Source organism: Coregonus lavaretus (genome assembly GCF_964263955.1).
Source record: "Coregonus lavaretus genome assembly, chromosome: 28".
NCBI classification, from domain to species: Eukaryota; Metazoa; Chordata; class Actinopteri; order Salmoniformes; family Salmonidae; genus Coregonus; species Coregonus lavaretus.
The window spans coordinates 6,532,959-6,559,130 of record NC_140015.1 but is presented as its reverse complement, the minus strand read 5'-3'; the positions used below and the strand labels follow the sequence as shown (position 1 = coordinate 6,559,130).

Sequence of the window (26,172 nt, the reverse complement as noted above, 5' to 3'; positions counted from 1 at the left end):
TAATGCCATTTTATGTAGTGCAATGTCAATACCATGTGCCTTGTTAGTATATAATGAGGACCAATGTGAATCGCACAACCAGGTAGTTGGGATAAACTCATATTATTTGTCTCGACTTAAACCAAGAGTCGAAGAATCTCTCCCCTGAAATCAGGGACCAAACATGGTACCAAATGCACTTGCCTTCCAGTGTTGTCCCATTGTTTTCTGGATTTACCATCAAAGGTTTCTGGGAAGTAGGAGACCCAGGAATCACGCTGAGAACCCTGGGAGAGAGTCATGGGTTTCCGTGGTGCAACGCTGTGCGGAGAGGGAGGGATTTCAGGCACTTGACTTCTCTACCCCAGCGGTTGTTCAGGCAGCTTAGAGCTTTGATACTCTGCCCAGACTGAATCACTTTCTTTTTTTCAAAACCTGTATCTGTATACACTCCCTATATTGTGTGGTCAGGTATTATATTTGTAGAACCCTGTATTGTGTGGGACCTTGAATATTTTGTCGGGTTTTGATAAAGCCACAGAGTGATATCATGTTTGCACAGACAGTCAGAGACTGTAAGGGGATCAGTGGTGGATACAGGAGTGAAGATTGCCTCTCCGGGTGTTCTTTCATGTCCTGATTGGCTGATTAAAAGGATGTGACTTGGGCATGAACCTGGCTTCACTCACCACACAGGTGCATTGCTGATTGGTTATTACATTTACATTTCAGTCATTTAGCAGACGCTCTTATCCAGAGCGACTTACTGTTAGTGAGTGCATACATATCTTTTTTTCATACTGGCCCCCCTTGGGGAACAAACCCACAACCCTGGCGCTGCAAACGCCATGCTCTACCAACTGAGCTACATCCCTGCCGGCCATTCCCTCCCCTACCCTGGACGAATTGTGCGCCACCCCATGGGTCTCCCGGTTGCGGCTAGCTACGAAAGAGCCTGGATTCGAACCAGGATCTCTAGTGGCACAGCTAGCACTGCAATGCAGTGCCTTAGACCACTGCGCCACTCGGGAGACATTATGAGTGCCATGACCTGAGCTGTAAAGGAAGCCGGGGCTCAAATCCTCCTTTATATTCAAATTAAGATACAATACTGGCTTTGGTCAGATTCTACCCCTTTCTGCCCAAAGTGTACACTTGTACATGAATCCCACTCATGAAAAACAACGTTGTGGCAGTCACTCTGCCTTGATTGAAGGCCTGCTGCCAGCCAGTGTATCAGATTTTTATTTTATTTATTTTTATTTAACCTTTATTTAACCAGGTAAGCCAGTTGAGAACAAGTTCTCATTTACAACTGCGACCTGGCCAAGATAAAGCAAAGCAGTGCGATAAAAACAACAACACAGAGTTACATATGGGGTAAACAAAACATAAAGACAAAAATACAACAGAAAATATATATACAGTGTGTGCGAATGTAGTAAGTTATGGAGGTAAGGAAATAAATAGGCCATAGTGCAAAATAGTTACAATTTCGTATAATTGATGTTAAAGCCAGTTGGGCCAGTGTTATCTGGTGAACTCCATTAGACAGATAGTCAGGTAGCCGTCCTGGCACCAATACAATCCACTTTCATTCACAGTCAAAAGGAACTCGATAGAAGATCAAAAGCCATTTCCCTGTTCACCCCTTTTATCTTAGCAATTGCATTTTGACACATACATTTCCATTATTGAAGACTATTGATATTGAATGTTTTCTGAAGCATCAATGTATGTCTTATACAGGGTTTATAAAGGCTTCATTAAGACAAAAGTTGAAGTTTGTTTAAAGTGGAACCAAGAAGAATAGGTAATCACATGCACTGACTATGGACAGTCAGAATTAGATTTAGTTTCAACCCTTCTGGCAAATGCAGAATGGGAGCAGGGCTATGGTGGCCTGCTGTAATACCCTGTATTGTTCATTGTTTACAATTTTAGGCTAGGCTAAGCTGTCAGGGGATTTGCTCATAAAATGACTACTCTGCTCTGCTGCCAGTACAATCGTGCCTACAAAATGTTTTCTATTGTTCTAGTTCTATTTTTATTGCTTTGTGTAAGTTGATTTGACCCTTCTCTGTAGATATTCTGTTGACTAAACCACAGTATTCAGTATTCACACACAGTCTTTTTACACTTGAACAGACCCTCACTCGTTTCACCCCCTGTCTGCAATAAGAAAACGGCAGAACAGTCAAAGACGGCAGGACAGGACAGGGCACACCATGTGGTTGTGGCTAATAGAACGCCCAAATAAAACTCCCCTAAATGATGATGTGCAACAGTACCATAACTTAGTCAGGGTCAGTTGAAACCCAACTTTGCCTGACGCTTGATCAAGGAACAGAATTGGTACACTCAGTAAAACAGTCCATCATGAGGGATACAACTATAAACAATGGTATCTCACACAGGCTTTCCAAAGCCTGTGAGAAAGCTATCCCTGCTAGCACATTTGGTTCCTTGGAAGTTGTGGGAACGTATGTTTTTGGTTTCACATTGGTTGTGGGAACGAAGCCATACAGTATGTTTCCTGACCAGTAAAACTGAACGTTTTTTAAATGTTCTGAGAACAGAAGTGAACATTTTGCCTGTTCTGGGAACGTTTCTTTTTAGGTTGCAGGCAGGTTCTGAGAAAGTTTTACTCTGGTTCATTGAAAGTTTTTATGGGAACAGAAATTATAGGTTATTTGGAGGTTTTTGAATAACTTCCTTAAACTTTCAATGAATGTTTCAATAAGGCTTTTAATAACACTGATAGTTTATTTTGGGTTCACTTTTTTGAACTCCAAGCACAAATAGGACACATGGAAATTCATTTCCTTAGGCATTAGTCATGCAAACACATTTATTTTTTATTGTGACTCAGCATCAGTGAGATGCAAACCTATTATCTTCTGTTCTCTATACATGGAATTAGTCCACTGCACCACCAGGATGGAGCTAGCATGCCATGTTTTTTTACACATACAAAGCTGTTCATTTTAGTCTATTCAAACAGACCCCATTTCAAAGGAAGCTAGCACTCATTAAGACCAACACACCTGAACACACTTAACAAGATAAAGGATAGAGAGAGTTTTGCTGATGCTTTAATAACATTATTCGAACGTTCTCTGAACGTTACTAAAGTTTTCTCGTGGTTTTTATGGAAAGTTTTCTTAACGTTCTCGGAACCATTTGAAAACATTACTTTAAATATAATTATGAGGAAACCTGTAGGAAACATTATGCTGAAGTACTGAAATTCCCAAAGAAGAACGTTGTTTCTTAACATTCTTGGAACAATTTGAGAACATGACTTAAATACAACCATGAGGAAACCTGTAGGAAACATTATGCTGAAGTACTGACATTCCCACAGTAGAACATTGGTTCTTAACACTCTCAGAACTATTTGAGAATGTTCCCGATTTTACATTCCTAGAACATTACCAAAATTGAAATGAAATGTAACCATGTTGGAACTTTTAGGAAACGTTCTGTTAAAGTAATGAAATACCAAGATTTAGTTTTTGTTTTGTCAAGTTACTTAAATGTGCTGAGAATGTTTCAAAGCCAAGCAACTATCCTGCACCATTCCCATAAAGTTGTGGAAAGGTTGTATGCAAAATAACCATAGGACCACCATGCTCTCACCAAGCTTTAAGAAACATATGGTTCTCAGAATGTTATTTGTATTTGTAAACTTCTCAGCCCGTGGCGTGTGACAGTTATTTTTGTGATAGCTTTTAGGCATATAGTCTCCATTTTCCCATAGTGTGCAGTCAGTTTCGCTGGAGTGAACCAGAGCGAATCACATGAAGTCAGAGGTGACAACATACATGTCTCTGCTGGACACACCACCTATAGGTTATGAGTTGAACTCCCCTATGCCTACTCCTCTGTTCTGCTCTGTTGAAAAACTGACTGAGGGCAGAAGGCTGGCTTCCTGTGTTTTCCTTCCTCTCCTCTCCACTCTGCACTGTAGTACTCACTCTGGGCTATGTGTAACTCAGATGTTTGTTGGGTGAGTGTGTGAGTGTGTGTGTGTGGGGCGGGGGGTTTGTGCGTGTGGTTGTGCGTGCGTTCGTGCCAGGGGTTGTAACCCAAATTATTTCCGTTCTGTTCCACTGTTCCAACCAGCAAAAATAAAGTTCTGAACCGGTTCTAACCACAAAAAGGACCAGTTTATATAATTCCTTTCTGTTCCTTTTTTAACCTGTGAAATCAACCGTTTTTTACATTTAGCTCATTAAATTGCTTCACCTATCAGTACGGATAGAGCAGGCAAGCTAGTTGTTTACATGCGTGATGGACATATAAGTGTAGCCTATTTTGTGGGTTGGAAGAAAGCGAGAGAGGGTTGAGAAGGAGGCTTAAAGTGCTGGGCATCTTGTTATGACATGCATTCTCTGAATTAAAACCACAGAATTATACCTAGGAGGAGCGGCTTCTATAGAGGAACTTTAAATGTCCTTTGAGCTAGCTAGCTAGCTAACAAGCTTGTGTGTGCAGAGCGGCACCAGAATTAAAAACAAGTCTTACCTTTTTGTAGTTAATAAATCCAACGTGAAACGTGATAACTATGCCTATAGTATCCTTAACTAGCTTTGAAAAAGTTAATCCATTCTTCTCTAGCTAATTTAAAATCTCATTCCCTATCTTTTGAATCACGCTTGTAACGTCAGTACAGTAGCCTATGCTTCGGAGTGGGGAGGGGCAGGTAGCCTAAACATGCACAAACACAGGCAAAGATTTTTTTTTAAATCTAAAGGCAGCAGATAAATATTGCACCTTTAAACTGCCAACTGCAAGCAAGTACACTCACTCCTGCCCACTTCGCTTAGGAGAGGGATAGAAGACTACATGGGCATAATGAGTTCAGACCCCTTGACTTTTCCCACATTTTGTTAGGTTACAGCCTTATTCTAAAATTGATAAAAAATTAATAATCCTCATCAATCTACACACAATACCCCATAATGACAAAGCAAAAATAGGATTTTTAGAAATTGTAGCAAATTTAAGATATTACATTTACATAGGTATTCAGACCCTTTACTCAGTACTTTGTTGAAGCACCTTTGGTGTGACGCTACAAGCTTGACACACCTGTATGCTCCAAGATAGCGTAGCAGTGCGGTCGTGTACTCTGTTGTGTGTCCGTGTAAATAGCCTGTTTTTAATTTTTTTGTCTTTTGTTGTATATATTTCCCCTATCACACTTTTCATCCTTCTACTAAATATACTTTCCTGCAACCCGCCTCACTCAATGTGGAACGGATTCTATTATTGACTTACCTTTTATCTAGAATCTCCAGTTGAAACTAGTTAGCCAGCTAACTAGCTACTTGCTATTAGCCACAATTAGCGGTTTTCACCCAGAACATCGGATATTCTGCCGGAATAACTGAATCACTGGAACTTAACACTGGATCGCAACCAGCTAGCCACAACCGAATGGATGTTGCTGTTGGCTAATCACCACTGCCTCCAAAGCAATCACCAGTTAGCCTTGAGCTAGCCTCGAGCCAGGCCCACATCCCGGCTATCTACCTCTCTGTCTACCGGACGGGAGTAGCAAACCTACTAGCTACTTGCTATTAGCCACCGTTAGCGTTTTTTTCACCATTGTCCGTGGCCTGCACTACCTACCAGCCAGCTCTAGCCTGGACTATTATCGGCCAGTCTGCACAGCACGTTATCGACCCAGAACATAACAGATTTTCTGCCGGAATCACTGAATCATTGGACCTTTAACACCGGATCATCGCAACTAGCTAGCTGCAATCGAATGAATGTTGTGGTTGGCTAATCAGCCTTGAGCTATCCTCGAGTCAGGCCCATCTCCCGGTTATCTACCTCTCTGTCAACCGGACGGGACCTCCTAGTGTCGACACGGAGCCCCGCCGATCCATCACGACTGGTCTGCCGACGTTAACGTATGTGGTTTCAACAGGCTTCCCGTTGCGACGACCACGAAGATCCATCTGCTAGCCCCGCCCCGCTAGCACACGCAATTCAACAGCCGTGCTTCCTGATCGCCTGTGCTGTAGCACCAATTCGAACTGCTCTCGGACTCATATTGCTGTTCACTGGACCTTATGATCACTCAGCTGCACAGCTGATGCCTGCTGGACTGTTCCTTTACACGGTACCCTGTCCTGTTTTATCTGTTTAGCCTCAGCCCAAACTTTCATCGCCATTACCAGTTGTTGTCTTAGCTCTCTCGAATAACACCTGTGATTGCTTTATGCCTCTCTCCCATGTCAATATGCCTTGCCTATTGCTGTTCTAGTTAGTTCGTATTATATAATTTCACTGTAGAGCCCCAAGTCCCTCTCAAACTGCCTCAAATAGCTCCTTTGTTCCACCCCCCATACACGCGGAGACCGGCTCAATCGGTGCCTCCAGTGATGCTATCTCTTTCATTGTTACCCAACCCTTAGGTTTACCTCCACTGTACTCATTTTCTTCCATATCCTTGTCTGTACATAATGCCCTGAATCTATTCTACAACGCCCGGAAACCTGCCCCTTTTTTTCTCTGTACCCAACGCACTAGAAGACCAGTACTTAAAGCCTTTAGCCATGTCCTTATTCTACTCCTCCTCTGTTCCTCTGGTGATGTAGAGGAACCTACCAGGTACAACCCTAAATCTGTAAACATGGGCACCCTCATAGATATCATCCTGACTAACTTACCCTCTAAATACACCTCCGCTGTCTTCAACCAGGATCTCAGCGATCACTGCCTTATTGCCTGCGTCCGTAATGGCTCCGCGGTCAAACGACCACCCCTCATCACTGTCAAACGCTCCCTAAAACACTTTAGCGAGCAGGCCTTCCTAATTGACCTGGCCCAGGTATCCTGGATGTATATCGATCTCATTCCGTCAATAGAGGATGCCTGGTTGTTCTTTAAAAGTGCTTTCCTCTCAATCTTAAATAAGCATGCCCCATTCAAAAAATTCAGAACTAAGAATAGATATAGCCCCTGTTTCTCCTCAGACTTGACTGCCCTTGACCAGCACAAAAACATCCTGTGGCGTACTGCATTAGCATCGAATAGCCCCCGCGATATGCAACTTTTCAGGGAAGTTAGGAACCAATATACACAAGCAGTTAGGAAAGCAAAGGCTAGCTTTTTCAAACAGAAATTTACATAATGTAGCACTAACTCCAAAAAGTCCATGGAGAATAAGAGCACCTCCTCCCAGCTGCCCACAGCACTGAAGCTAGGAAACACTATCACCACCAATAAATCTACAATAATCGAGAATTTCAACAAGCATTTTGCTACGGCTGGCCATGCTTTCTACCTGGCTACCACTAACACGGCCACCAGCTCTGCACCCTCCGCTGCAACTTGCCCATGCCCCCCCCCCCCCCCTGCTTCTCCTTCACACAAATTCAGACAGCTGATGTTCTGAAAGAGCTGCAAAATCTTGACCCCTACAACCATCTGGGCTAAACAATCTGGACCCTTTCTTTCTAAAATTAGCTGCCGAAATTGTCACAACCCCTATTACTAGCCTGTTCAACCTGTCTTTCGTAATGTCTGAGATCCCCAGAGATTGGATAGCTGCCGCGGTCAACCCCCTCTTCAAAGGGGTGACACTCTAGATCCAAACTGTTACATACCTATATCCATCCTGCCCTGCCTTTTGAACGTTTTTGAAAACCAAGTTAACAAACAGATCACCGACCATTTCGAATCCCACCGTACCTTCTCCGCTATGCAATCCGGTTTCCGAGCTGGTCATGGGTGCACCTCAGCCACGCTCAAGGTCCTAAATGATATTATAACCGCGATCGATAATAGACAGTAGTGTGCAGCCATCTTCATCGACCTGGCCAAGGCTTTCGACTCTGTCAACCACCGCATTCTTATTGGCAGACTAAATAGCCTTGGTTTCTCAAATGACTGCCTCGCCTGGTTCACCAACTACTTCTCAGATAGAGTTCAATGTGTCAAATCGGAGGGCCTGTTGTCTGGACCTATGGCAGTCTCTATGGGGATGCCACAGGGTTCAATTCTCGGGCCAACTATTTTCTCTGTGTATATCAATGATGTCGCTCTTGCTGCTGGTGACTCTCAGATCCACCTCTATGCAGACGACACCATTTTGTATACATCTGGCTCTTCATTGGACACTGTGTTAACAAACCTCTAAACAAGCTTCAATGCCATACAACACTCCTTCCGTAGCCTCCAACTGCTCTTAAACACTAGTAAAACTAAATGCATGCTCTTCAATCGAACGCTGCTGGCACCCGCCCACCCAACTAGAATCATTACTCTCTGACCTAGAGTATGTGGACAACTACAAATACCTAGGTGTCTGGTTAGACTGTAAACTATCTACATTAAGCATCTCCAATCCAAAGTTAAATCTAGAATCGGCTTCCTATTTCGCAACAAAGCCTCCTTCACTCATGCTGCCAAACATGTCCTCGGTAAACTGACTATCCTACCGATCCTTGACTTCGGCGATGTCATTTACAAAATAGCCTCCAACACTCTACTCAGCAAATTGGATGTAGTCTATCACAGTCGGCTTCCTATTTTGCCAAACATGTCCTCGGTAAACTGACTATCCTACCGATCCTTGGCTTCGGCGATGTCATTTACAAAATAGCCTCCAACACTCTACTCAGCAAATTGGATGTAGTCTATCTAGAATCGGCTTCCTATTTTGCAACAAAGCCTCCTTCACTCATGCTGCCAAACATGTCCTCGGTAAACTGACTATCCTACCGATCCTTGACTTCGGCGATGTCATTTACAAAATAGCCTCCAACACTTTACTCAGCAAATTGGATGTAGTCTATCACAGTGCCATCCGTTTTGTCACCAAAGCCCCATATACTACCCACCACTGTGACCTGTACGCTCTTGTTGGCTGGTCCACACTACATATTCGTCGCCAAACCCACTGGCTCCAGGTCATCTATAAATCACCGCTAGGCAAATCCCCGCCTTATCTTAGCTCATTGGTCACCATAGCAACACCCACCCGTAGTATGCGCTCCAGCAGGTATATCTCACTGGTCATCCCCAAAGCCAACACCTCCTTTGGCCGCCATTCCTTCCAGTTCTCTGCTGCCAATGACTGGAATGAACTGCAAAAATCTCTGAAGCTGGAGCCTCTTATCTCCCTCACTAACTTTAAGCATCAGTTGTCAGAGCACCTTACCGATCACTGCACCTGTACACAGCCCATCTGAAATTAGCCTACCCAACTACCTCATCCCCATATTGTTATTTATTTTGCTCATTTGCACCCCAGTATCTCTATTTGCACATCATCTCTTGCACATCTATCATCCCAGTGTTAATACTAAATTGTAATTATTTTGCACTATGGCCTATTTATTACCTTACCTCCATAACTTGCTACATTTGCACACACTGTACATATATTTTCTGTTGTATTTTTGACTTTATGTTTTGTTTACACCATATTTAACTCTGTGTTGTTGTTTTTTATCGCACTGCTTTGCTTTATCTTGGCCAGGTCGCAGTTGTAAATGAGAACTTGTTCTCAACTGGTTTACCTGGTTAAATAAAGGTGAAATAAAAATGTGGTTTCTCCCATTCTTATCTGCAGATCCTCTCAAGCTAATTAGGTTGGATGGGGAGTGTTGCTGCACAGCTGTTTTCAGGTCTCTCCAGAGATGTTCGATCGGGTTCTAGTCCGGACTCTGGCTGGGCCACTCAAGAACATTCAGAGACCTGTCCCGAAGCCACTCCTGCGTTGTCTTGGCTGTGTGCTTAGGGTCGTTGTCCTGTTGGAAGGTGAACCTTCGCCCCAGTCTGAGGTCCTGAAAGCTCTGGAGCATGTTTTCATCAAGAATCTCTCTGTACTTTGCTCCGTTCATCTTTGCCTCGATCCTGACTAGTCTCCCAGTCCCTGACGCTGAAAAACATCCCCACAGCATGATGCTGCCACCACCATGCTTCACCGTAGGGATGGTGCCAGGTTTCCTCCAGATGTGACGCTTGGCATTCAGGCCAAAGACTTCAATCTTGGTTTCATCAGACCAGAGAATCTTATTTCCCATGGTCTGAGAGTCTTTAGGTGCCTTTTGGCAAACTCCAAGCTGGCTGTCATGTGCCTTTTACTGAGGAGTGGCTTCCGTCCGGCCACTCTACCATAAAGGCCTGATTGGTGGAGTGCTGCAGAGATGGTTGTCCTTCTGGAATGTTCTCCCATCTCCACAGAGGAACTTTAGAGCTCTGTCAGAGTGACCATCGGATTCTTGGTCACCTCCCTGACCAAGGCCCTTCTCCTCGATTGCTCAGTTTGGCCAGGCGGCCAGCTCTAGGAAGTCTTGGTGGTTCCAAACTTCTTCCATTTAAGAATGATGGAGGATACTGTGTTCTTGGGGACCTTCAATGCTGCAGACATTTTTTGGTACCCTTCCCCAGATCTTGGTTTTCGCTCTGACATGCACTGTCAACTGTGGGACCTTATATAGACAGGTGTGTGCCTTTCCAAATCATGTCCAATCAATTGAATTTACCACAGGTGGACTCCAATCAAGTTGTAGAAACATCTCAAGGATGATCAATGGAAACAGGATGCACCTGACCTCAATTTCGTGTCTCATAGCAAAGGGTCTGAATACTTATGTAAATAAGGTATTTATGTTATTATTTAAAAATAAATTGCAAACATTTCTAAAAACCTGTTTTCACTTCGTCATTATGGGGTATTGTGTGTAGATTGCTGAGGATTTTTATTTCTTTAATCCATTTTAGAATAAGGCTGTAACGTAACAAAATGTGGAAAAAGTCAAGGGGTCTGAATACTTTCCTAAGGCACTGTATCTCCATGCCAACCTGCCCATGACCACGAGATATACCGTATATCTGTGCTAACGCAAGGCTTTGGGGAGATTTACTTCACACTGTGCCACAGTGAGGTCTGTCGTGATTTTGTCACCCTTACTTTTCATTATTTTTACCAACCATGCACTTTTTCAAATGGGTTATGAAGTGGGCATTACTTAGCACAGAAGTGTTATGCTTGGTAAGATATTCCTCATGTGTGAAAGATACCTGCTGTGCATCAGTCTCCCGAGTGGCGCAGTGGTCTAAGGCACTGCATCGCAGTGCTACCTGTGTCACTAGAGATCCTGGTTCGAATCCAGGCTCTGTCGTAGCCGGCCGCGACCGGGAGACCCATGGGGTGGCGCACAATTGGCCCAGCGTTGTCCAGGGTAGGGGAGGGAATGGCCGGCAGGGATGTAGCTCAGTTGGTAGAGCATGGCGTTTGCAACGCCAGTGTTGTGGGTTCGATTCCCACGGGGGGTATAAAAAATAATGTATGCACTAACTGTAAGTCGCTCTGGATAAGAGCGTCTGCTAAATGACTAAAATCTAAAATGTAAAATGATATCATCTTCACACCACATGGCGGTGTCTGAATTAGTTGAGTGAATTTAATGAATTGATGTTGTACTGTATCGGCCAGCTGCAGTGATGATATGTGGTGATTATGCGGCATTAGAGTGCATTACTGTAGAACCACGGCTAAGATGTTGCCAGACATGCTAATTATGTGAAAGTCAGTCATAAGAAGCACTTTTCATGAACGTGTGCTTGTGATTGCACTATCAAGGCTGACACAATTTTAGTGCTTGGTAAGATATTCCTCATGTGTGAAAGATACCTGCTGTGCATCAGTCTCCCGAGTGGCGCAGTGGTCTAAGGCACTGCATCGCAGTGCTACCTGTGTCACTAGAGATCCTGGTTCGAATCCAGGCTCTGTCGTAGCCGGCCGCGACCGGGAGACCCATGGGGTGGCGCACAATTGGCCCAGCGTTGTCCAGGGTAGGGGAGGGAATGGCCGGCAGGGATGTAGCTCAGTTGGTAGAGCATGGCGTTTGCAACGCCAGTGTTGTGGGTTCGATTCCCACGGGGGGTATAAAAAATAATGTATGCACTAACTGTAAGTCGCTCTGGATAAGAGCGTCTGCTAAATGACTAAAATCTAAAATGTAAAATGATATCATCTTCACACCACATGGCGGTGTCTGAATTAGTTGAGTGAATTTAATGAATTGATGTTGTACTGTATCGGCCAGCTGCAGTGATGATATGTGGTGATTATGCGGCATTAGAGTGCATTACTGTAGAACCACGGCTAAGATGTTGCCAGACATGCTAATTATGTGAAAGTCAGTCATAAGAAGCACTTTTCATGAACGTGTGCTTGTGATTGCACTATCAAGGCTGACACAATTTTAGTGAAGATTGATTGGTCAAATATTCTACCAGCTTATTACTATGGAAGACTGCATACAGTGGAACTACATTTCTTAGAAAATTACCATGGAAAAGCAACCGGTTTTATCAGACAGTTCCACTACTATCCACCGCAGAATAGTAATTTAACACTTGGGAAAGATTCCACGTCTTGCTCATCCTGTGTTTAAACTGAAGGTTGTGCCAGCACCATTTTGTTGTGATAATGAATCTCAGTTAAGAGACAGAGCATATAAGAAGAGCTCCCTGAGAGGATAAAGAATGGTTTCAAGTGCAGCTCCTTGTGTCTCACTCTGAGTTCTGAATTCTTCTTCCATCAACAAGAACACCAGCAAAGCAAACAAGCACTAATGTGCTTCAGCAGTTGAGGCTATTTTGAGTGTACTGGCTCTAGCACTACGGCAGACCAGGGTCCTGTGTGTGTTTTTCATTTTTTATGTTTTCTTCTTGCTTCTTCTTCTCTTCACGGATTATTGCGTTCCAAATTTAACACATTACGAAATGTAGGTCACAAATCAATTTAGAGTGTCTCGTGTCGGAAACCTCAGAGGGGGAATGGGGGGAGTAGGAGGGGAGCGGGGTCTTAGATTAACTTCCCCCTCTTCTCCTCTTCTCTGTGTGGGTACTGAAATAACTTTTTCCCGGATGAAGGGCCTCAGGCAGGACCTGCTGTGCTTTGCTAGGAGCCTGTGGTGCTAGTGGCTCTTCACACGCGACCGACCACAGAATGAATGGGCAGTTTGGGTTTATGAAATATGGCCTGCATGGGTTTCATTTAGCCATCCTTGCAACAGGTTGAAGAACTGTAAATTGTATTCCCCCAACAATTTGGCTCGCAAGTCATTTTATTTGCACCCCCCCACCCCCAAAGTGATTTCTAAAGTATTCCCACGCATAATAGAGATACAGGTAACTTCCAAAATAAAGGAATCACCAACATACAGTGTCTTAATAGAACATTGGGCCACCACAAGCCAGAACAGCTACAACACACCTCGGCAAGTGTCTGGAACTCTAGTGAAGGCATGTGTCACCATTCTTCCATGGGAAATTCCATCATTTGGTGTTTTGTTGATGGTGGTGGAAAATGCTGTCTCATGCGCCGCTCCAGAATCTCCCATAAGTGTTCAATTGGGTTGAGATCTGGTGACTGAGATGGCCATGGCATAGGGTGTATATCGTTTTCATGCTCATCAAACCATTCAGTGACCACTCGTGCCTTGTGGATGGGGCCATTGTCATCCTATGGGGGCATAGCTATGGTAGCCCAAATAATGGCCTGCCCAGCATTTGTATGCATGACCCTAAGCATAATGGGATGTTAATTGCTTAATTAACTCAGGAACCACACCTGTGTGGAAGCACCTGCTTTCAATATGCTCTGTAACTCTCGTTTACTCGTGTTTCCATTATTTTGGCATTTACCTGTATATGTGATTGTTTACAAATGTAAGCAAGGTTTAAAATTATTATGTTTTAGTCAAATATTATATCTGTTTGGTCTTCTTGCGGACAATTTGCAGTCTACATATTATTTGTAATTATGTTCCGGCCCCCAGACCTTTCGCTCAAGTTGGTGATTCCTGGCCTATAGGGATATTTATGTATCTACTGCATATGTTTCCCTAGGTATGTAAATAGCCAGGGTATTCAGAAGGGAAAGGGTGCAATACATGGAAATATATTATTTACAGCCAACATGACAAGTTAATGCAATATGCATGCATAATTGACAATGTTTGTACTTCAGGTTCAATGGAACAAGTCCTGAAAGTTATAAGTCTGCAGGTTGTTCATTATACTGAACCCTTTAGGGAAATCATGTATATAAAAAACATTATCATGCCACAAATGTAAAATATGTGCATAAAACCAACATATAAAATGAATGCAGTATTTTATGATACTGAGACTGGGAGTATGTCTGATAGTCAATGAATGTGATACATTAACAAACTTTTTTTATTCAGTGAACAGCATAGACGTGCACTATTGGGAACTTGGGGATATTTTCAGCCTTTTTGATAGGCTGACTGACACTAGACACTGGATTCAGTGTCTGCCTATGTTTCCCTCATCTCAAGTCGACAGTGAAATTCACATCAGTACTAAACGTATGTCATCTGTCTTTTAGATAACAATGGGTTTTACCCCAATTCCAGAACCAGACTGACTAGACTTGTTTTCCCTATATTTCTTTCTCTTTTCCTGTTCAGGTGTTGACCATCTGTGCTGTGGTGATCTCCGAGACAACGGCTGACCTGACCTGTGATACACTGCTCCTGCTGTCCACCAATCTCACTGGTGAGGCCTTCCTCCGATCGGCTAAGGACAGTTTTCTATGTGGGCGGGGAATATGGAGGAGGAACATATTTGATGGTCTATCATGTTAAATAGGGACTTGAATCATTCTGAGTTTTTAACATCACTGAATAGGCACTGATGGAATATTGTACATAGGCAACAACAGTCATTTTTGGTCAGTCCACAGCATCAGTGGCAAACAGCAATGCAATTGGGCAAGAATGTGTTCACAATAGAAGTCCATGTGCATTTTGTAGTCCTAATCACCAATGATGACACAAAGCTTTCAAAATTATTATTATTTTAAAGGGGGGCTGAACGCACTGATTCCGCATGAGTTTTTCTGCTGCTCATTAAGAAAATTAAGATTTGGGTCATGGATGTGGCTCAATGTGGGTGTGTTATGTTCACTATATCGTACCCTGGCACTTATTGTTGTCTGTCCCTATTGAGTCACATTAGCAAATGTTTTCCCTCAAAGTAATCTGAATTAATTAAGATAAATCAAGAAACCTGTAATTAACTTCAACGTTTTTGCCGAGGAGGTCTTAGTCACGCAATTTGACGTCTAGCTAAGGTGTTTGGAACGATTCAAGAACGGCGCCGGAGAAGATGGTTGCCGTTTTACAGCCCTCTAACCAATTGTACTATTATGTGTGTTTTTCCGCGGTGTTTGTAATTGATTTTGTACATAATGTTTCTGCCATCATCTCTTATAACCAAAAAGAGCTTCTGGATATCAGGACAGCGATTACTCACCTCGTATTGGACAAAGATTTTTCTTCAACGAGGCGGCCGCGAAGGATATCCTACAGACACTCGACAAGGCCCAAATCCCCGTCATTCGCATGAGGAAGAGATGGAGATATCGTGGACGTAGGTCGGGGTGCCTTGTAAGGATCCGACGGCGAGCGAGTAAACTGCCGCTCCCATCAATCCTATTAGCCAATCTTCAATCATTGGAGAACAAATTGGATGACCTAAGATTACGGTTATCCTACCAACGGGACATTAAAAACTGTAATATCTTATGTTTCACCGAGTCGTGGATAACATACAGCTAGCGGGCTGGATAACATACAGCTAGCGGGCTATACGCTACATCGGCAGGATAGAACGGCTGACTCCGGTAAGACAAGGGGTGGCGGCCTGTGTATATTTGTAAACAACAGCTGGTGCACAAAATCTAATACTAAGGAAGTCTCGAGGTTTTGCTCGCCTGAGGTAGAGTATCTTATGATAAGCTGTAGACCACACTATTTACCAAGAGAGTTTTCATCTATATTTTTCATAGCTGTCTATTTACCACCACAAACCAATGCTGGCATTAAGATTGCACTGAATGAGCTGTATAAGGCCATAAGTCAACAGGAAAACACTCATCCAGATGCAGTGCTCCTAGTGGCCAGGGACTTTAATGCAGGGAAACTTAAATCCGTTCTACCTAATTTCTAACAGCATGTTAAATGTGCAACCAGAGAAAAAAAAACTCTAGACCACCTTTACTCCACACACAGAGACGCATACAAAGCTCTCCCTCGCCCTCCATTTGGCAAATCTGACCATAACTCTATCCTCCTGATTCCTGCTTATAAGCAAAAACTAAAGCAGGAAGCACCAGTGACTCGGCTAATAAAAAAGTGGTCAGATGACGCAGATGCTAAGCTACAGGACTGTTTTACTAGCACAGACTGGAACATGTTCTGGGATTCTTCAGATAGCATTGAGGAGTACACCACATCAGTCACTGGCTTCATCAATAAGTGCATCGATGATGTCGTCCCCACAGTGACCGTACGTACATACCCCAACCAGAAGCCATGGATTACAGGAAACATCCGCACTGAGCTAAAGGGTAGAGCTGTCGCTTTCAAGGAGCGGGACTCTAACCCGGACGCTTATAAGAAATCCCGCTATGCAGATCCACAGATGATGCAATCTCTATTGCACTCCACACTGCCCTTTCCCACCTGGACAAGAGGAACACCTACGTGAGAATGCTATTCATTGACTACAGCTCAGCATTCAACACCATAGTGCCCTCAAAGCTCATCACTAAGCTAAGGATCCTGGGACTAAACACCTCCCTCTGCAACTGGATCCTGGACTTCCTGACGGGCCGCCCCCAGGTGGTAAGGGTAGGTAACAACACATCTGCCACACTGATCCTCAACACGGGGGCCCCTCAGGGGTGCATGCTCAGTCCCCTCCTGTACTCCCTGTTCACCCATGACTGCATGGCCAGGCACGACTCCAACACCATCATTAAGTTTGCCGACGACACAACAGTGGTAGGCCTGATCACTGACAACGATGAGACAGCCTATAGGGAGGAGGTCAGAGACCTGGCCGTGTGGTGCCAGGATAACAACGTCTCCCTCCACGTGACCAAGACAAAGGAGATGATTGTGGACTACAGGAAAAAAAAGAGGACTGAGCACGCCCCCATTCTCATCGACGGGGCTGTTGTGGAACAGGTTGAGAGCTTCAAGTTCCTTGGTGTCCACATCACCAACAAACTATCATGGTCCAAACACACCAAGACAGTCGTGAAGAGGGCACGACAAAGCCTATTCCCCCTCAGGAGACTGAAAAGATTTGGCATGGGTCCTCAGATCCTCAAAAAATTATACAGCTGCACCATCGAGAGCATCCTTACTGGTTGCATCACCGCCTGGTATGGCAACTGCTTGGCCTCCGACCGCAAGGCACTACAGAGGGTAGTGTGTACGGCCCAGTACATCACTGGGGCCAAGCTTCCTGCCATCCAGGACCTCTATACCAGGCGGTGTCAGAGGAAGGCCCTCAAAATTGTCAAAGACTCCAGCCACCCTAGTCATAGACTGTTCTCTCTGCTACCGCACGGCAAGCGGTACTGGTGTGCCAAGTCTATGTCCAAAAGACTTCTCAACAGCTTCTACCCCCAAGCCATAATACTCCTGAACAGCTAATCATGGCTACCCGGACTATTTGCACTGCCCCTCCACCCCATCCTTTTACGCTGCTGCTACTCTGTTAATTATTTATGCATAGTCACATAGTCACAACTCTACCCACATGTACATATTACTTCAACTACCTCAACTAGCCGGTGCCCCCGCACATTGACTCTGCACCGGTACCCCCCTGTATATAGAGCCTCCCTACTGTTATTTTATTTTAGTTCTGCTCTTTTTTTCTCAACACTTTTTTTGTTGTTGTTTTATTTTTAAATGCACTGTTGGTTAAGGGCTGTAAGTAAGCATTTCACTGTAATGTCTGCACCTGTTGTATTCGGCGCATGTGGCCAATAAAATTTGATTTGATTTGATTTGATTTGGTGCAGTATTTCTCAAGTAAATTTTTTTGAATGAAAACTAGAAGTGCACTGCAGTATCGAGTCAGCTGCTACTACGCTCAAGACTGATTTGTGAGAACATGTCTACATCTTCAGGAAGCTGTCAAACTATCGTAAATAAAGCACAAGCTACACTGTTTATCAGTGCCCAAAATCACTAGCTAGTTCCATCTCTGTGGTTGTCAATAAAGCTAGCTAGTTGCTAGCAGGCAATTTGAGCAGGGAGGCCAAGTTAGCTAAATCAGCTTATCAAGTAAAAGCTTATCAAGTCACTGGCGAGTGGCAAAGTGCTTCGGTGCCGTTTCTCACTATCTATTACCAGAGTGTGTGTCTGTCTGGCAGTGTTTCATAGAGAATCATGTTACAAAACAGGTCGCGGTGTGACACAAGATGCTGACAAATGGGTTTAGAATTTTTGAAAATTGAATAGTGGCAGTTGGGATGCATGTGCGCATTGTCTCGATTTGTAACTTTGCCCAAAACAGTGGCAGACTCGAGTGATCACTATCAAACACGTCAGCAAGTTGCTACTCAATATGTTCTTTCAACATAACATTGGCGACGTGTTGTCTTATGTAAACAAGTCTGAGGCACTCCATAATGTGGGCAGGTCTGTTTCACTGTCTGTAGGTTCTGTCGTATTATTGGATAGAGCGCAATCAGCGTAGCTGTTACGCCGAGCATGACAATTTGCCCTAGGCATTACCATCCCGTGTTTGTGGGCAAGTGGGCATGATCGAAATCAAAACCCAACCCTCAAATATCTACTAAATCTAGGAACATAACACCTTCCATAAATCTCGCTAAAGCTCAGATTTAGAAGATACTGACTTGATGACCATAATTATGCTATTTACACTTTGTAGTCAATTTTTACATTAGAATCAATGTTTCTGACTAATATCGATGCAACATAGGCCATTTTCAACCAGATAAATATATATAGAGAGCTATACAGTATACAGTAGCTTTGGTCAGAGAGCACTTCAGATAGACACTGAGATAGAAGTAGTTGTTGTGAGATGTACTCTTACCTCTGTCAGTAGTGCCATTCTTATTGTGCCCAGATGGTTCAATTGGCCCATCACTAATCGCAGTTCACCCTTCAGTTAAAAAGACATTGGATGTGACCATAGAGCTCTGGTCAAAGGGTGTGCATTACATTATAGAAGGAATAGGGTCAAAAGTAGTGCACTATAAAAGGAATAGGGTCAAAAGTAGTGCACTATAAAATGAATAGGGTCAAAAGTAGTGCACTATAAAATGAATAGGGTCAAAAGTAGTGCACTATAAAATGAATAGGGTCAAAAGTAGTGCACTATAAAATGAATAGGGTCAAAAGTAGTGCACTATAAAATGAATAGGGTCAAAAGTAGTGCACTATAAAATGAATAGGGTGCCATTTTGGACACAGGCATTGGCTGAAGTTGGCTTGACTACATTACAAAGGCGTGGCCAGGAGATTTCCATAGGCTGTGGGATCTTTTTGCATGAGCAGTTTATCAAGACTGTCTAATCATATGGGATGGTGGTGGGACTTTGAGTTGCACCTTGTTACCCTCAGTATTGATCTAGGAGTAGTCTGTGATGATTGCGGTCTCTTTTCCATAAGAATTAGCCTTCCCACCCTTCGCACCCCTCACTTTAACATCAAAGGCCACTCAAAAAGATTATGTGGAGCAGTTGCTCTGTGCTGTATGTGTGAACGCAGTGTGTTTGAGGACATGATTTGGTGGAGCTCAGATCTGATAAGATCTATGATGAGGGATTATCTCAAAGTTATCAGAGACTGCATGGGGAAGAGATGTCAGGATATTGAGCTCACTTCATAGGCCTGTCTTTATAGCGTCCTATGAGGGTTTGACTGACAAGATTCAAGACTCATTTGACCTGTAATGCAACAATAGTTTGACCTGTAGCACAAACCTTCAGACAGGTGTATAGTTGGCTACAAAGAGGGCCATGAAAGGTGAAGAGCTTTATCGTCGGAGCATCGAGGAAATCATGTCAAGCACATTATCTAGTCATGTCAAGGATGAAATCATCCATATCTCCCACTCACCATGATAGTGTTTAAAATGGGATTCAATGTGAATCTTTATCTCTATCATTTCTTTGATTCCCTTTTACCCAGTCAGTTAAAAGATGGTTACTGAGAAAGGATGCCAAATATATTTTCTCTACACTTCATCATACATTTTTATATGAAATTGACAGACAGCACAGAGGATAGGTTATTTTGTGTCTCTTTCAGAGGAAAATGTCTGAAATATTGCTGGATTTAGAGTTTACACAGAAGAAACTGGAACGTTTTCTTTCTTCAACTGTCATTCTCATGACATGAGGTCACCACCTTCTCCTAGAGGACTCTTGGGAAATCAACAATGAAAAAGTTCTGAGATGACACACAACGAACGGGAAGATAGTCTGCCCTGCCCACCTCTGTCAGCCATCTTGTTTTGAGGTATTTCTTCATTCTCTTTTCAACTTCCACATGAAAGGAGAAAACGAAACTCAAGGATGGGCATAAATGACAAATTACAATGACAAAATACAACTCTAAAATAACCTAAAGACCAATGTATCAAAATAAAATATAACATACTTTTGCAAGGTGTTGTATTTAATTAAAATACATGTATTTTGTATTTTAAAATACAAAAATAACTTTGCAAGTAGCCGGCCGAAGAGCAACAACATTCTCAGTAACGGTTACAGAAACGTCTTACTTACTATGACTGTGATATGTTGTTGTTTATCTACCTTAGATGAATGCACTGTCACTCTGGATAAGAGTGTCTGCTAAATGACCAAAATGTAACGGTACAGTTGAAGTCGGAAGTTTACATACACCTTAGCCAAATACATTTAAACTCAGTTTTTCACAATTCTTGACATTTAATCCTAGTAAAGATTCCCTGTTTTAGGTCAGTTAGGATCACCACTTTATTTTAAGAATGTGAAATGTCAGAATAATAGTAGAGAGAATGATTTATTTCAGCTTTTGTTTCTTTCATCACATTCCCAGTGGGTCAGAAGTTTACATACACTCAATTAGTAATTGGTAGCATTGCCTTTAAATTGTTTAACTTGGGTCAAACGTGTTGGGTAGCCTTCCACAAGCTTCCCACAATAAGTTGGGTAAATTTTGGCCCATTCCTCCTGACAGAGCTGGTGTAACTGAGTCAGCTTTGTAGGCCTCCTTGCTCGCACACGCTTTTTAAGTTCTGCCCACAAATGTTCTACAGGATTAAGGTGATGCGATGGCCACTCCAATACCTTGACACAACTTTGGAAGTATGCTTGGGGTCATTGTCCATTTGGAAGACCCATTTGCGACCAAGCTTTAACTTCCTGACTGATGTCTTGAGATGTTGCTTCAATATTGCTTCCTTGCTGAGCGGCCTTTCAGGTTATGTCGATATAGGACTTGTTTTACTGTGGATATAGATACTTTTGTACCTGTTTCCTCCAGCATCTTCACAAGGTCCTTTGCTGTTGTTGTGGGATTGATTTGCACTTTTCACACCAAAGTACGTTCATCTCTAGGAGACAGAACGCGTCTCCTTCCTGAGCGGTATGACGGCTGCGTGGTCCCATGGTGTTTATACTTGCGTAATATTGCTTGTACAGATGAACGTGGTACCTTCAGGCGTTTGGAAATTGCTCCCAAGGATGAACCAGACTTGTGGAGGTCTACATTTTTTTTTTCTGAGGTCTTGGCTGATTTCTTTTGATTTTCCCATGATGTCAAGCAAAGAGGCACTGAGTTTGAAGGTAGACCTTGAAATACATCCACAGGTACACCTCCAATTGTCAATTAGCCTATCAGAAGTTTCTAAAGCCATGACATAATTTTCTGGAATTTTCCAATCAGTTTAAAGGCACAGTCAATTTAGTGTATGTAAACTTCTGACCACTGGAATTGTGATAAAGTGAATTATAAGTGAAATAATCTGTCTGTAAACAATTGTTGGAAAAATTACTTGTGTCATGCACAAAGGACAGAAAGTAGATGTCCTAACCGACTATCCAAAACTATAGTTTTGGGGACAACTAAATGATGAACCGCTATAAAGAAATAATACAAATTACAGCTTTCAAAAGTATCTTGTTACAAAATACATTGGAGTGTAGTTCAGCACAATGTAATAAAAAATACAAATACTCAGGAGTGATTAAAATATGTATTTCAAATACATGTAACAGAAGTACTACCCGTCTCTCACGAGACTAAAGCTTTGCAAATAAACTATGCAAATACAGTGAGGTTCTGAAATGATTGACACCCTTGAAAATATTAACAAAAATGACTGTATGAAATAAATAATTCAAATACTGAGTTACATTGTATGTTCCAAAAAATGTGGGAAATTATATTAAACTAATACAATTGCTCAGAGAAATACATTTTGTTTAATAAGTCATATTTTTATTTTCTCCAAAAAGAAAGTATTACTTGTTAAACAAAATGTCTTTCTCTGAGCAATTATATTAGTATAAAATAATATAATTTCTAATTTGTTTTGCATACAATATACAGTGGGGGAAAAAACTATTTAGTCAGCCACCAATTGTGAAAGTTCTCCCACTTAAAACGACGAGAGAGGCCTGTAATGTTCATCATAGGTACACGTCAACTATGACAGACAAATTGAGAAAAAAAATCCAGAAAATCACATTGTAGGATTTTTTATGAATTTATTTGCAAATTATGGTGGAAAATAAGTATTTGGTCACCTACAAACAAGCAAGATTTCTGGCTCTCACAGACCTGTAACTTCTTCTTTAAGAGGCTCCTCTGTCCTCCACTCGTTACCTGTATTAATGGCACCTGTTTTAACTTGTTATCAGTATAAAAGACACCTGTCCACAACCTCAAACAGTCACACTCATAACTCCACTATGGCCAAGACCAAAGAGCTGTCAAAGGACACCAGAAACAAAATTGTAGACCTGCACCAGGCTGGGAAGACTGAATCTGCAATAGGTAAGCAGCTTGGTTTGAAGAAATCAACTGTGGGAGCAATTATTAGGAAATGGAAGACATACAAGACCACTGATAATCTCCCTAGATCTGGGGCTCCACGCAAGATCTCACCCCGTGGGGTCAAAATGATCACAAGAACGGTGAGCAAAAATCCCAGAACCACACAGGGGGACCTAGTGAATGACCTGCAGAGAGCTGGGACCAAAGTAACAAAGCCTACCATCAGTAACACACTACGCCGCCAGGGACTCAAATCCTGCAGTGCCAGACGTGTCCCCCTGCTTAAGCCAGTACATGTCCAGGCCCGTCTGAAGTTTGCTAGAGTGCATTTGGATGATCCAGAAGAGTATTGGGAGAATGTCATATGGTCAGATGAAACCAAAATAGAACTTTTTGGTAAAAACTCAACTCGTCGTGTTTGGAGAACAAAGAATGCTGAGTTGCATCCAAAGAACACCATACCTACTGTGAAGCATGGGGGTGGAAACATCATGCTTTGGGGCTGTTTTTCTGCAAAGGGACCAGGACGACTGATCCGTGTAAAGGAAAGAATGAATGGGGCCATGTATTGTGAGATTTTGAGTGAAAACCTCCTTCCATCAGCAAGGGCATTGAAGATGAAACATGGCTGGGTCTTTCAGCATGACAATGATCCCAAACACACCGCCCGGGCAACGAAGGAGTGGCTTCGTAAGAAGCATTTCAAGGTCCTGGAGTGGCCTAGCCAGTCTCCAGATCTCAACCCCATAGAAAATCTTTGGAGGGAGTTGAAAGTCCGTGTTGCCCAGCGACAGCCCCAAAACATCACTGCTCTAGAGGAGATCTGCATGGAGGAATGGGCCAAAATACCAGCAACAGTGTGTGAAAACCTTGTGAAGACTTACAGAAAACGTTTGACCTGTGTCATTGCCAACAAAGGGTATATAACAAAGTATTGAGAAACGTTTGTTATTGACCAAATACTTATTTTCCACCATAATTTGCAAATAAATTCATAAAAAATCCTACAATGTGATTCTTTGGACTTTTTCTCATTTTGTCTGTCATAGTTGACGTGTACCTATGATGAAAATTACAGGCCTCTCTCATCTTTTTAAGTGGGAGAACTTGCACAATTGGTGGCTGACTAAATACTTTTTTCCCCCACTGTAGCTCAGTATTTGAATTATTTATTTTTGCTGAAAGTATTCCTCTGCTACCTTAACTTCAGGTTATAGCCAGTTCAGCAGTTTACCTTGATGCTGAAATATAGTATATCTGTGCAAAAACGCTGTGAAGCTGCAGAATTGATGTTGTCTCCCTTGAAAAAGCCTGCTAATTGAATGGAAGCAATTTTCTATTAAGCAATTATATTCTTCCTTTAAGGATCAAATAAGCTTGTGTGCAATTAACTCTTCGTGGCAGTTGGACCAGCGAGCGATGGTTCAGTAACACTCACATGCATGCAGTCACACGTACACACGCGTGCACACACACACACACACACACACACACACACACACACACACACACACACACACACACACACACACACACACAGTGCCCAGCTCTTAAATTAGCCATAAGTGCTTTTGAAGGGATATTGGAGGATGAGACGCACATTAGCCACTACTTGGTTGCAATTAAGCGGCTTAGTAAAAAGCAAGAATAATGCATATCCTTTTGATCCATAGGCTTTATGCGCACCCCTTTGACCTAGAAAGAGGAGATACTGTGGCAAACTATTATGAGCACTACGTGGTGGTAGTGGCTTATAATTAAAGGTGTTTCAGTGCTGAGAAAGAGCACTCAGGATGTCTAATAGACAAGCTATTAACGCAGAGAGAAATCATCGACTTTGTTTAACATATTCGTCTCAACCCTCTTCAATAAACTGTTCTAAGAACTGCTGTTTAGAAGTCAGCGCAATCAAGGACGATGGCTGGCTGGCATCAATAGACATTGACATATCAAACTTGTGGGCGGGGGTTATGCAGTTGTGCTGTTTCCATGGTGACTATTCAACAGAAAACTTCAATGGGGATATGTACAGCGGCCCCCTCACATTATTACTTGATTTCCCTTCCCTGCTTTCTGCAGTAGAAGATGTTTACTCCCTTCCACATGTATTTCCTCATTTAATCAACACTTGACTCTCCCTTGCTCTCTTTCTTTCTCTCTCTCTCGCCCTCTCTCTCTCCCTCTCTCTCGCTCCCTCTCTCTCTGGCTCCATCCATCTCTGATATGTGTGCCTATTAAACAGAGGGAAGCTTAGGGAAAGTATGCGGATCAAACAGTGATTAACATCTCATCTCAGATTTCATGAATCAATGTCTGTCTCCCCTTAATGGGCCTCTGAAGGCCACAACCATGATTTGTCAACACTATTACTCCAACAAGCTATCTTATCATCACAGTAAGCCAGTAATTGAGAAAAAAAGCTTGATTTTACTTGAAATGGTGTAAAAAGGTGAATTCAACTGTTTGTATGAGTCATGGTTTATTAATTGAGCAATAAACTTGTCAAATTGCATTACACCAGTCAGCAGTGACATGAATCACTGGAACGTGTGTGGGTTGACTTGCTTATATGAATGAATGGTGTGTGAGCACAGCATTTAGGTGAGTGGTAGGGCTGGGTAGGTTTTTTTATAACCAGGAAAGTTGATTGAGAATGCATTCTAAGCAACAACCTGGGAATGATTAGGTGGCCAGATTGGGAATTTAGCCAGGACACTGGGGTTAACACCCCTACTCTTACAATAATTGCCATGGGATCTTTAATGACCACAGAGAGTCTGGACACCTGTTTAACATCCCTTCCGAAAGACAGCGCCCTACACAGGGCAATGTCCCCAATCACTGTCCTGGGATTTTAGACCAGAGGAAAGAGTGCCCTCCTACTGGCCCTCCAATACCACTTATATCAGCATCCAGGGACTGACCAGGACCAACCCTGCTTAGCGTCAGAGGAAAGCCAGCAGTGGGATGCAGGATGGTATGCCGTTGACTATTGTTATGGTAGCTGGTTTAGAGGCAACAGTACCACCAGTGCACTGAGGAGTGGCACCTGTTTCTAGTAGATGTGTGATATTTGAGTTCTTGACAGAATTTGAGACCAGTGTGAAGGGTATACTCTGAGAGTTACGGTAGGGTGACTAGCTGGAGGACAACTCTGACTCTGACCTTTCTTCAGTTGTGTTCAGTCAGCCGCACTGACCCCATATGGTAGAATAGAGGGCATTGGCCTCTGCTACTGTAGAGAAGAACATCATGAGATGGGGCTTGGTCTTGGGAGATGGGTGATCTATTAGATTGCCCA

The 26,172-nt window shown here is 42.9% G+C and overlaps 1 protein-coding gene across 1 annotated transcript in view; it reads left to right on the top strand.

Moving 5' to 3' along the window:
- Window positions 1–26,172, top strand: part of crhr1 (corticotropin releasing hormone receptor 1) — a gene marked incomplete at both ends in the record, with an annotated part of 168,132 nt that overhangs the window by 30,997 nt on the left and 110,963 nt on the right. The window contains one exon of the mRNA XM_084146333.1: window positions 14,457–14,544. Within this exon, the coding sequence (XP_084002459.1) occupies window positions 14,457–14,544 (88 nt within the window). The remainder of the gene's footprint in view (window positions 1–14,456; window positions 14,545–26,172) is intronic.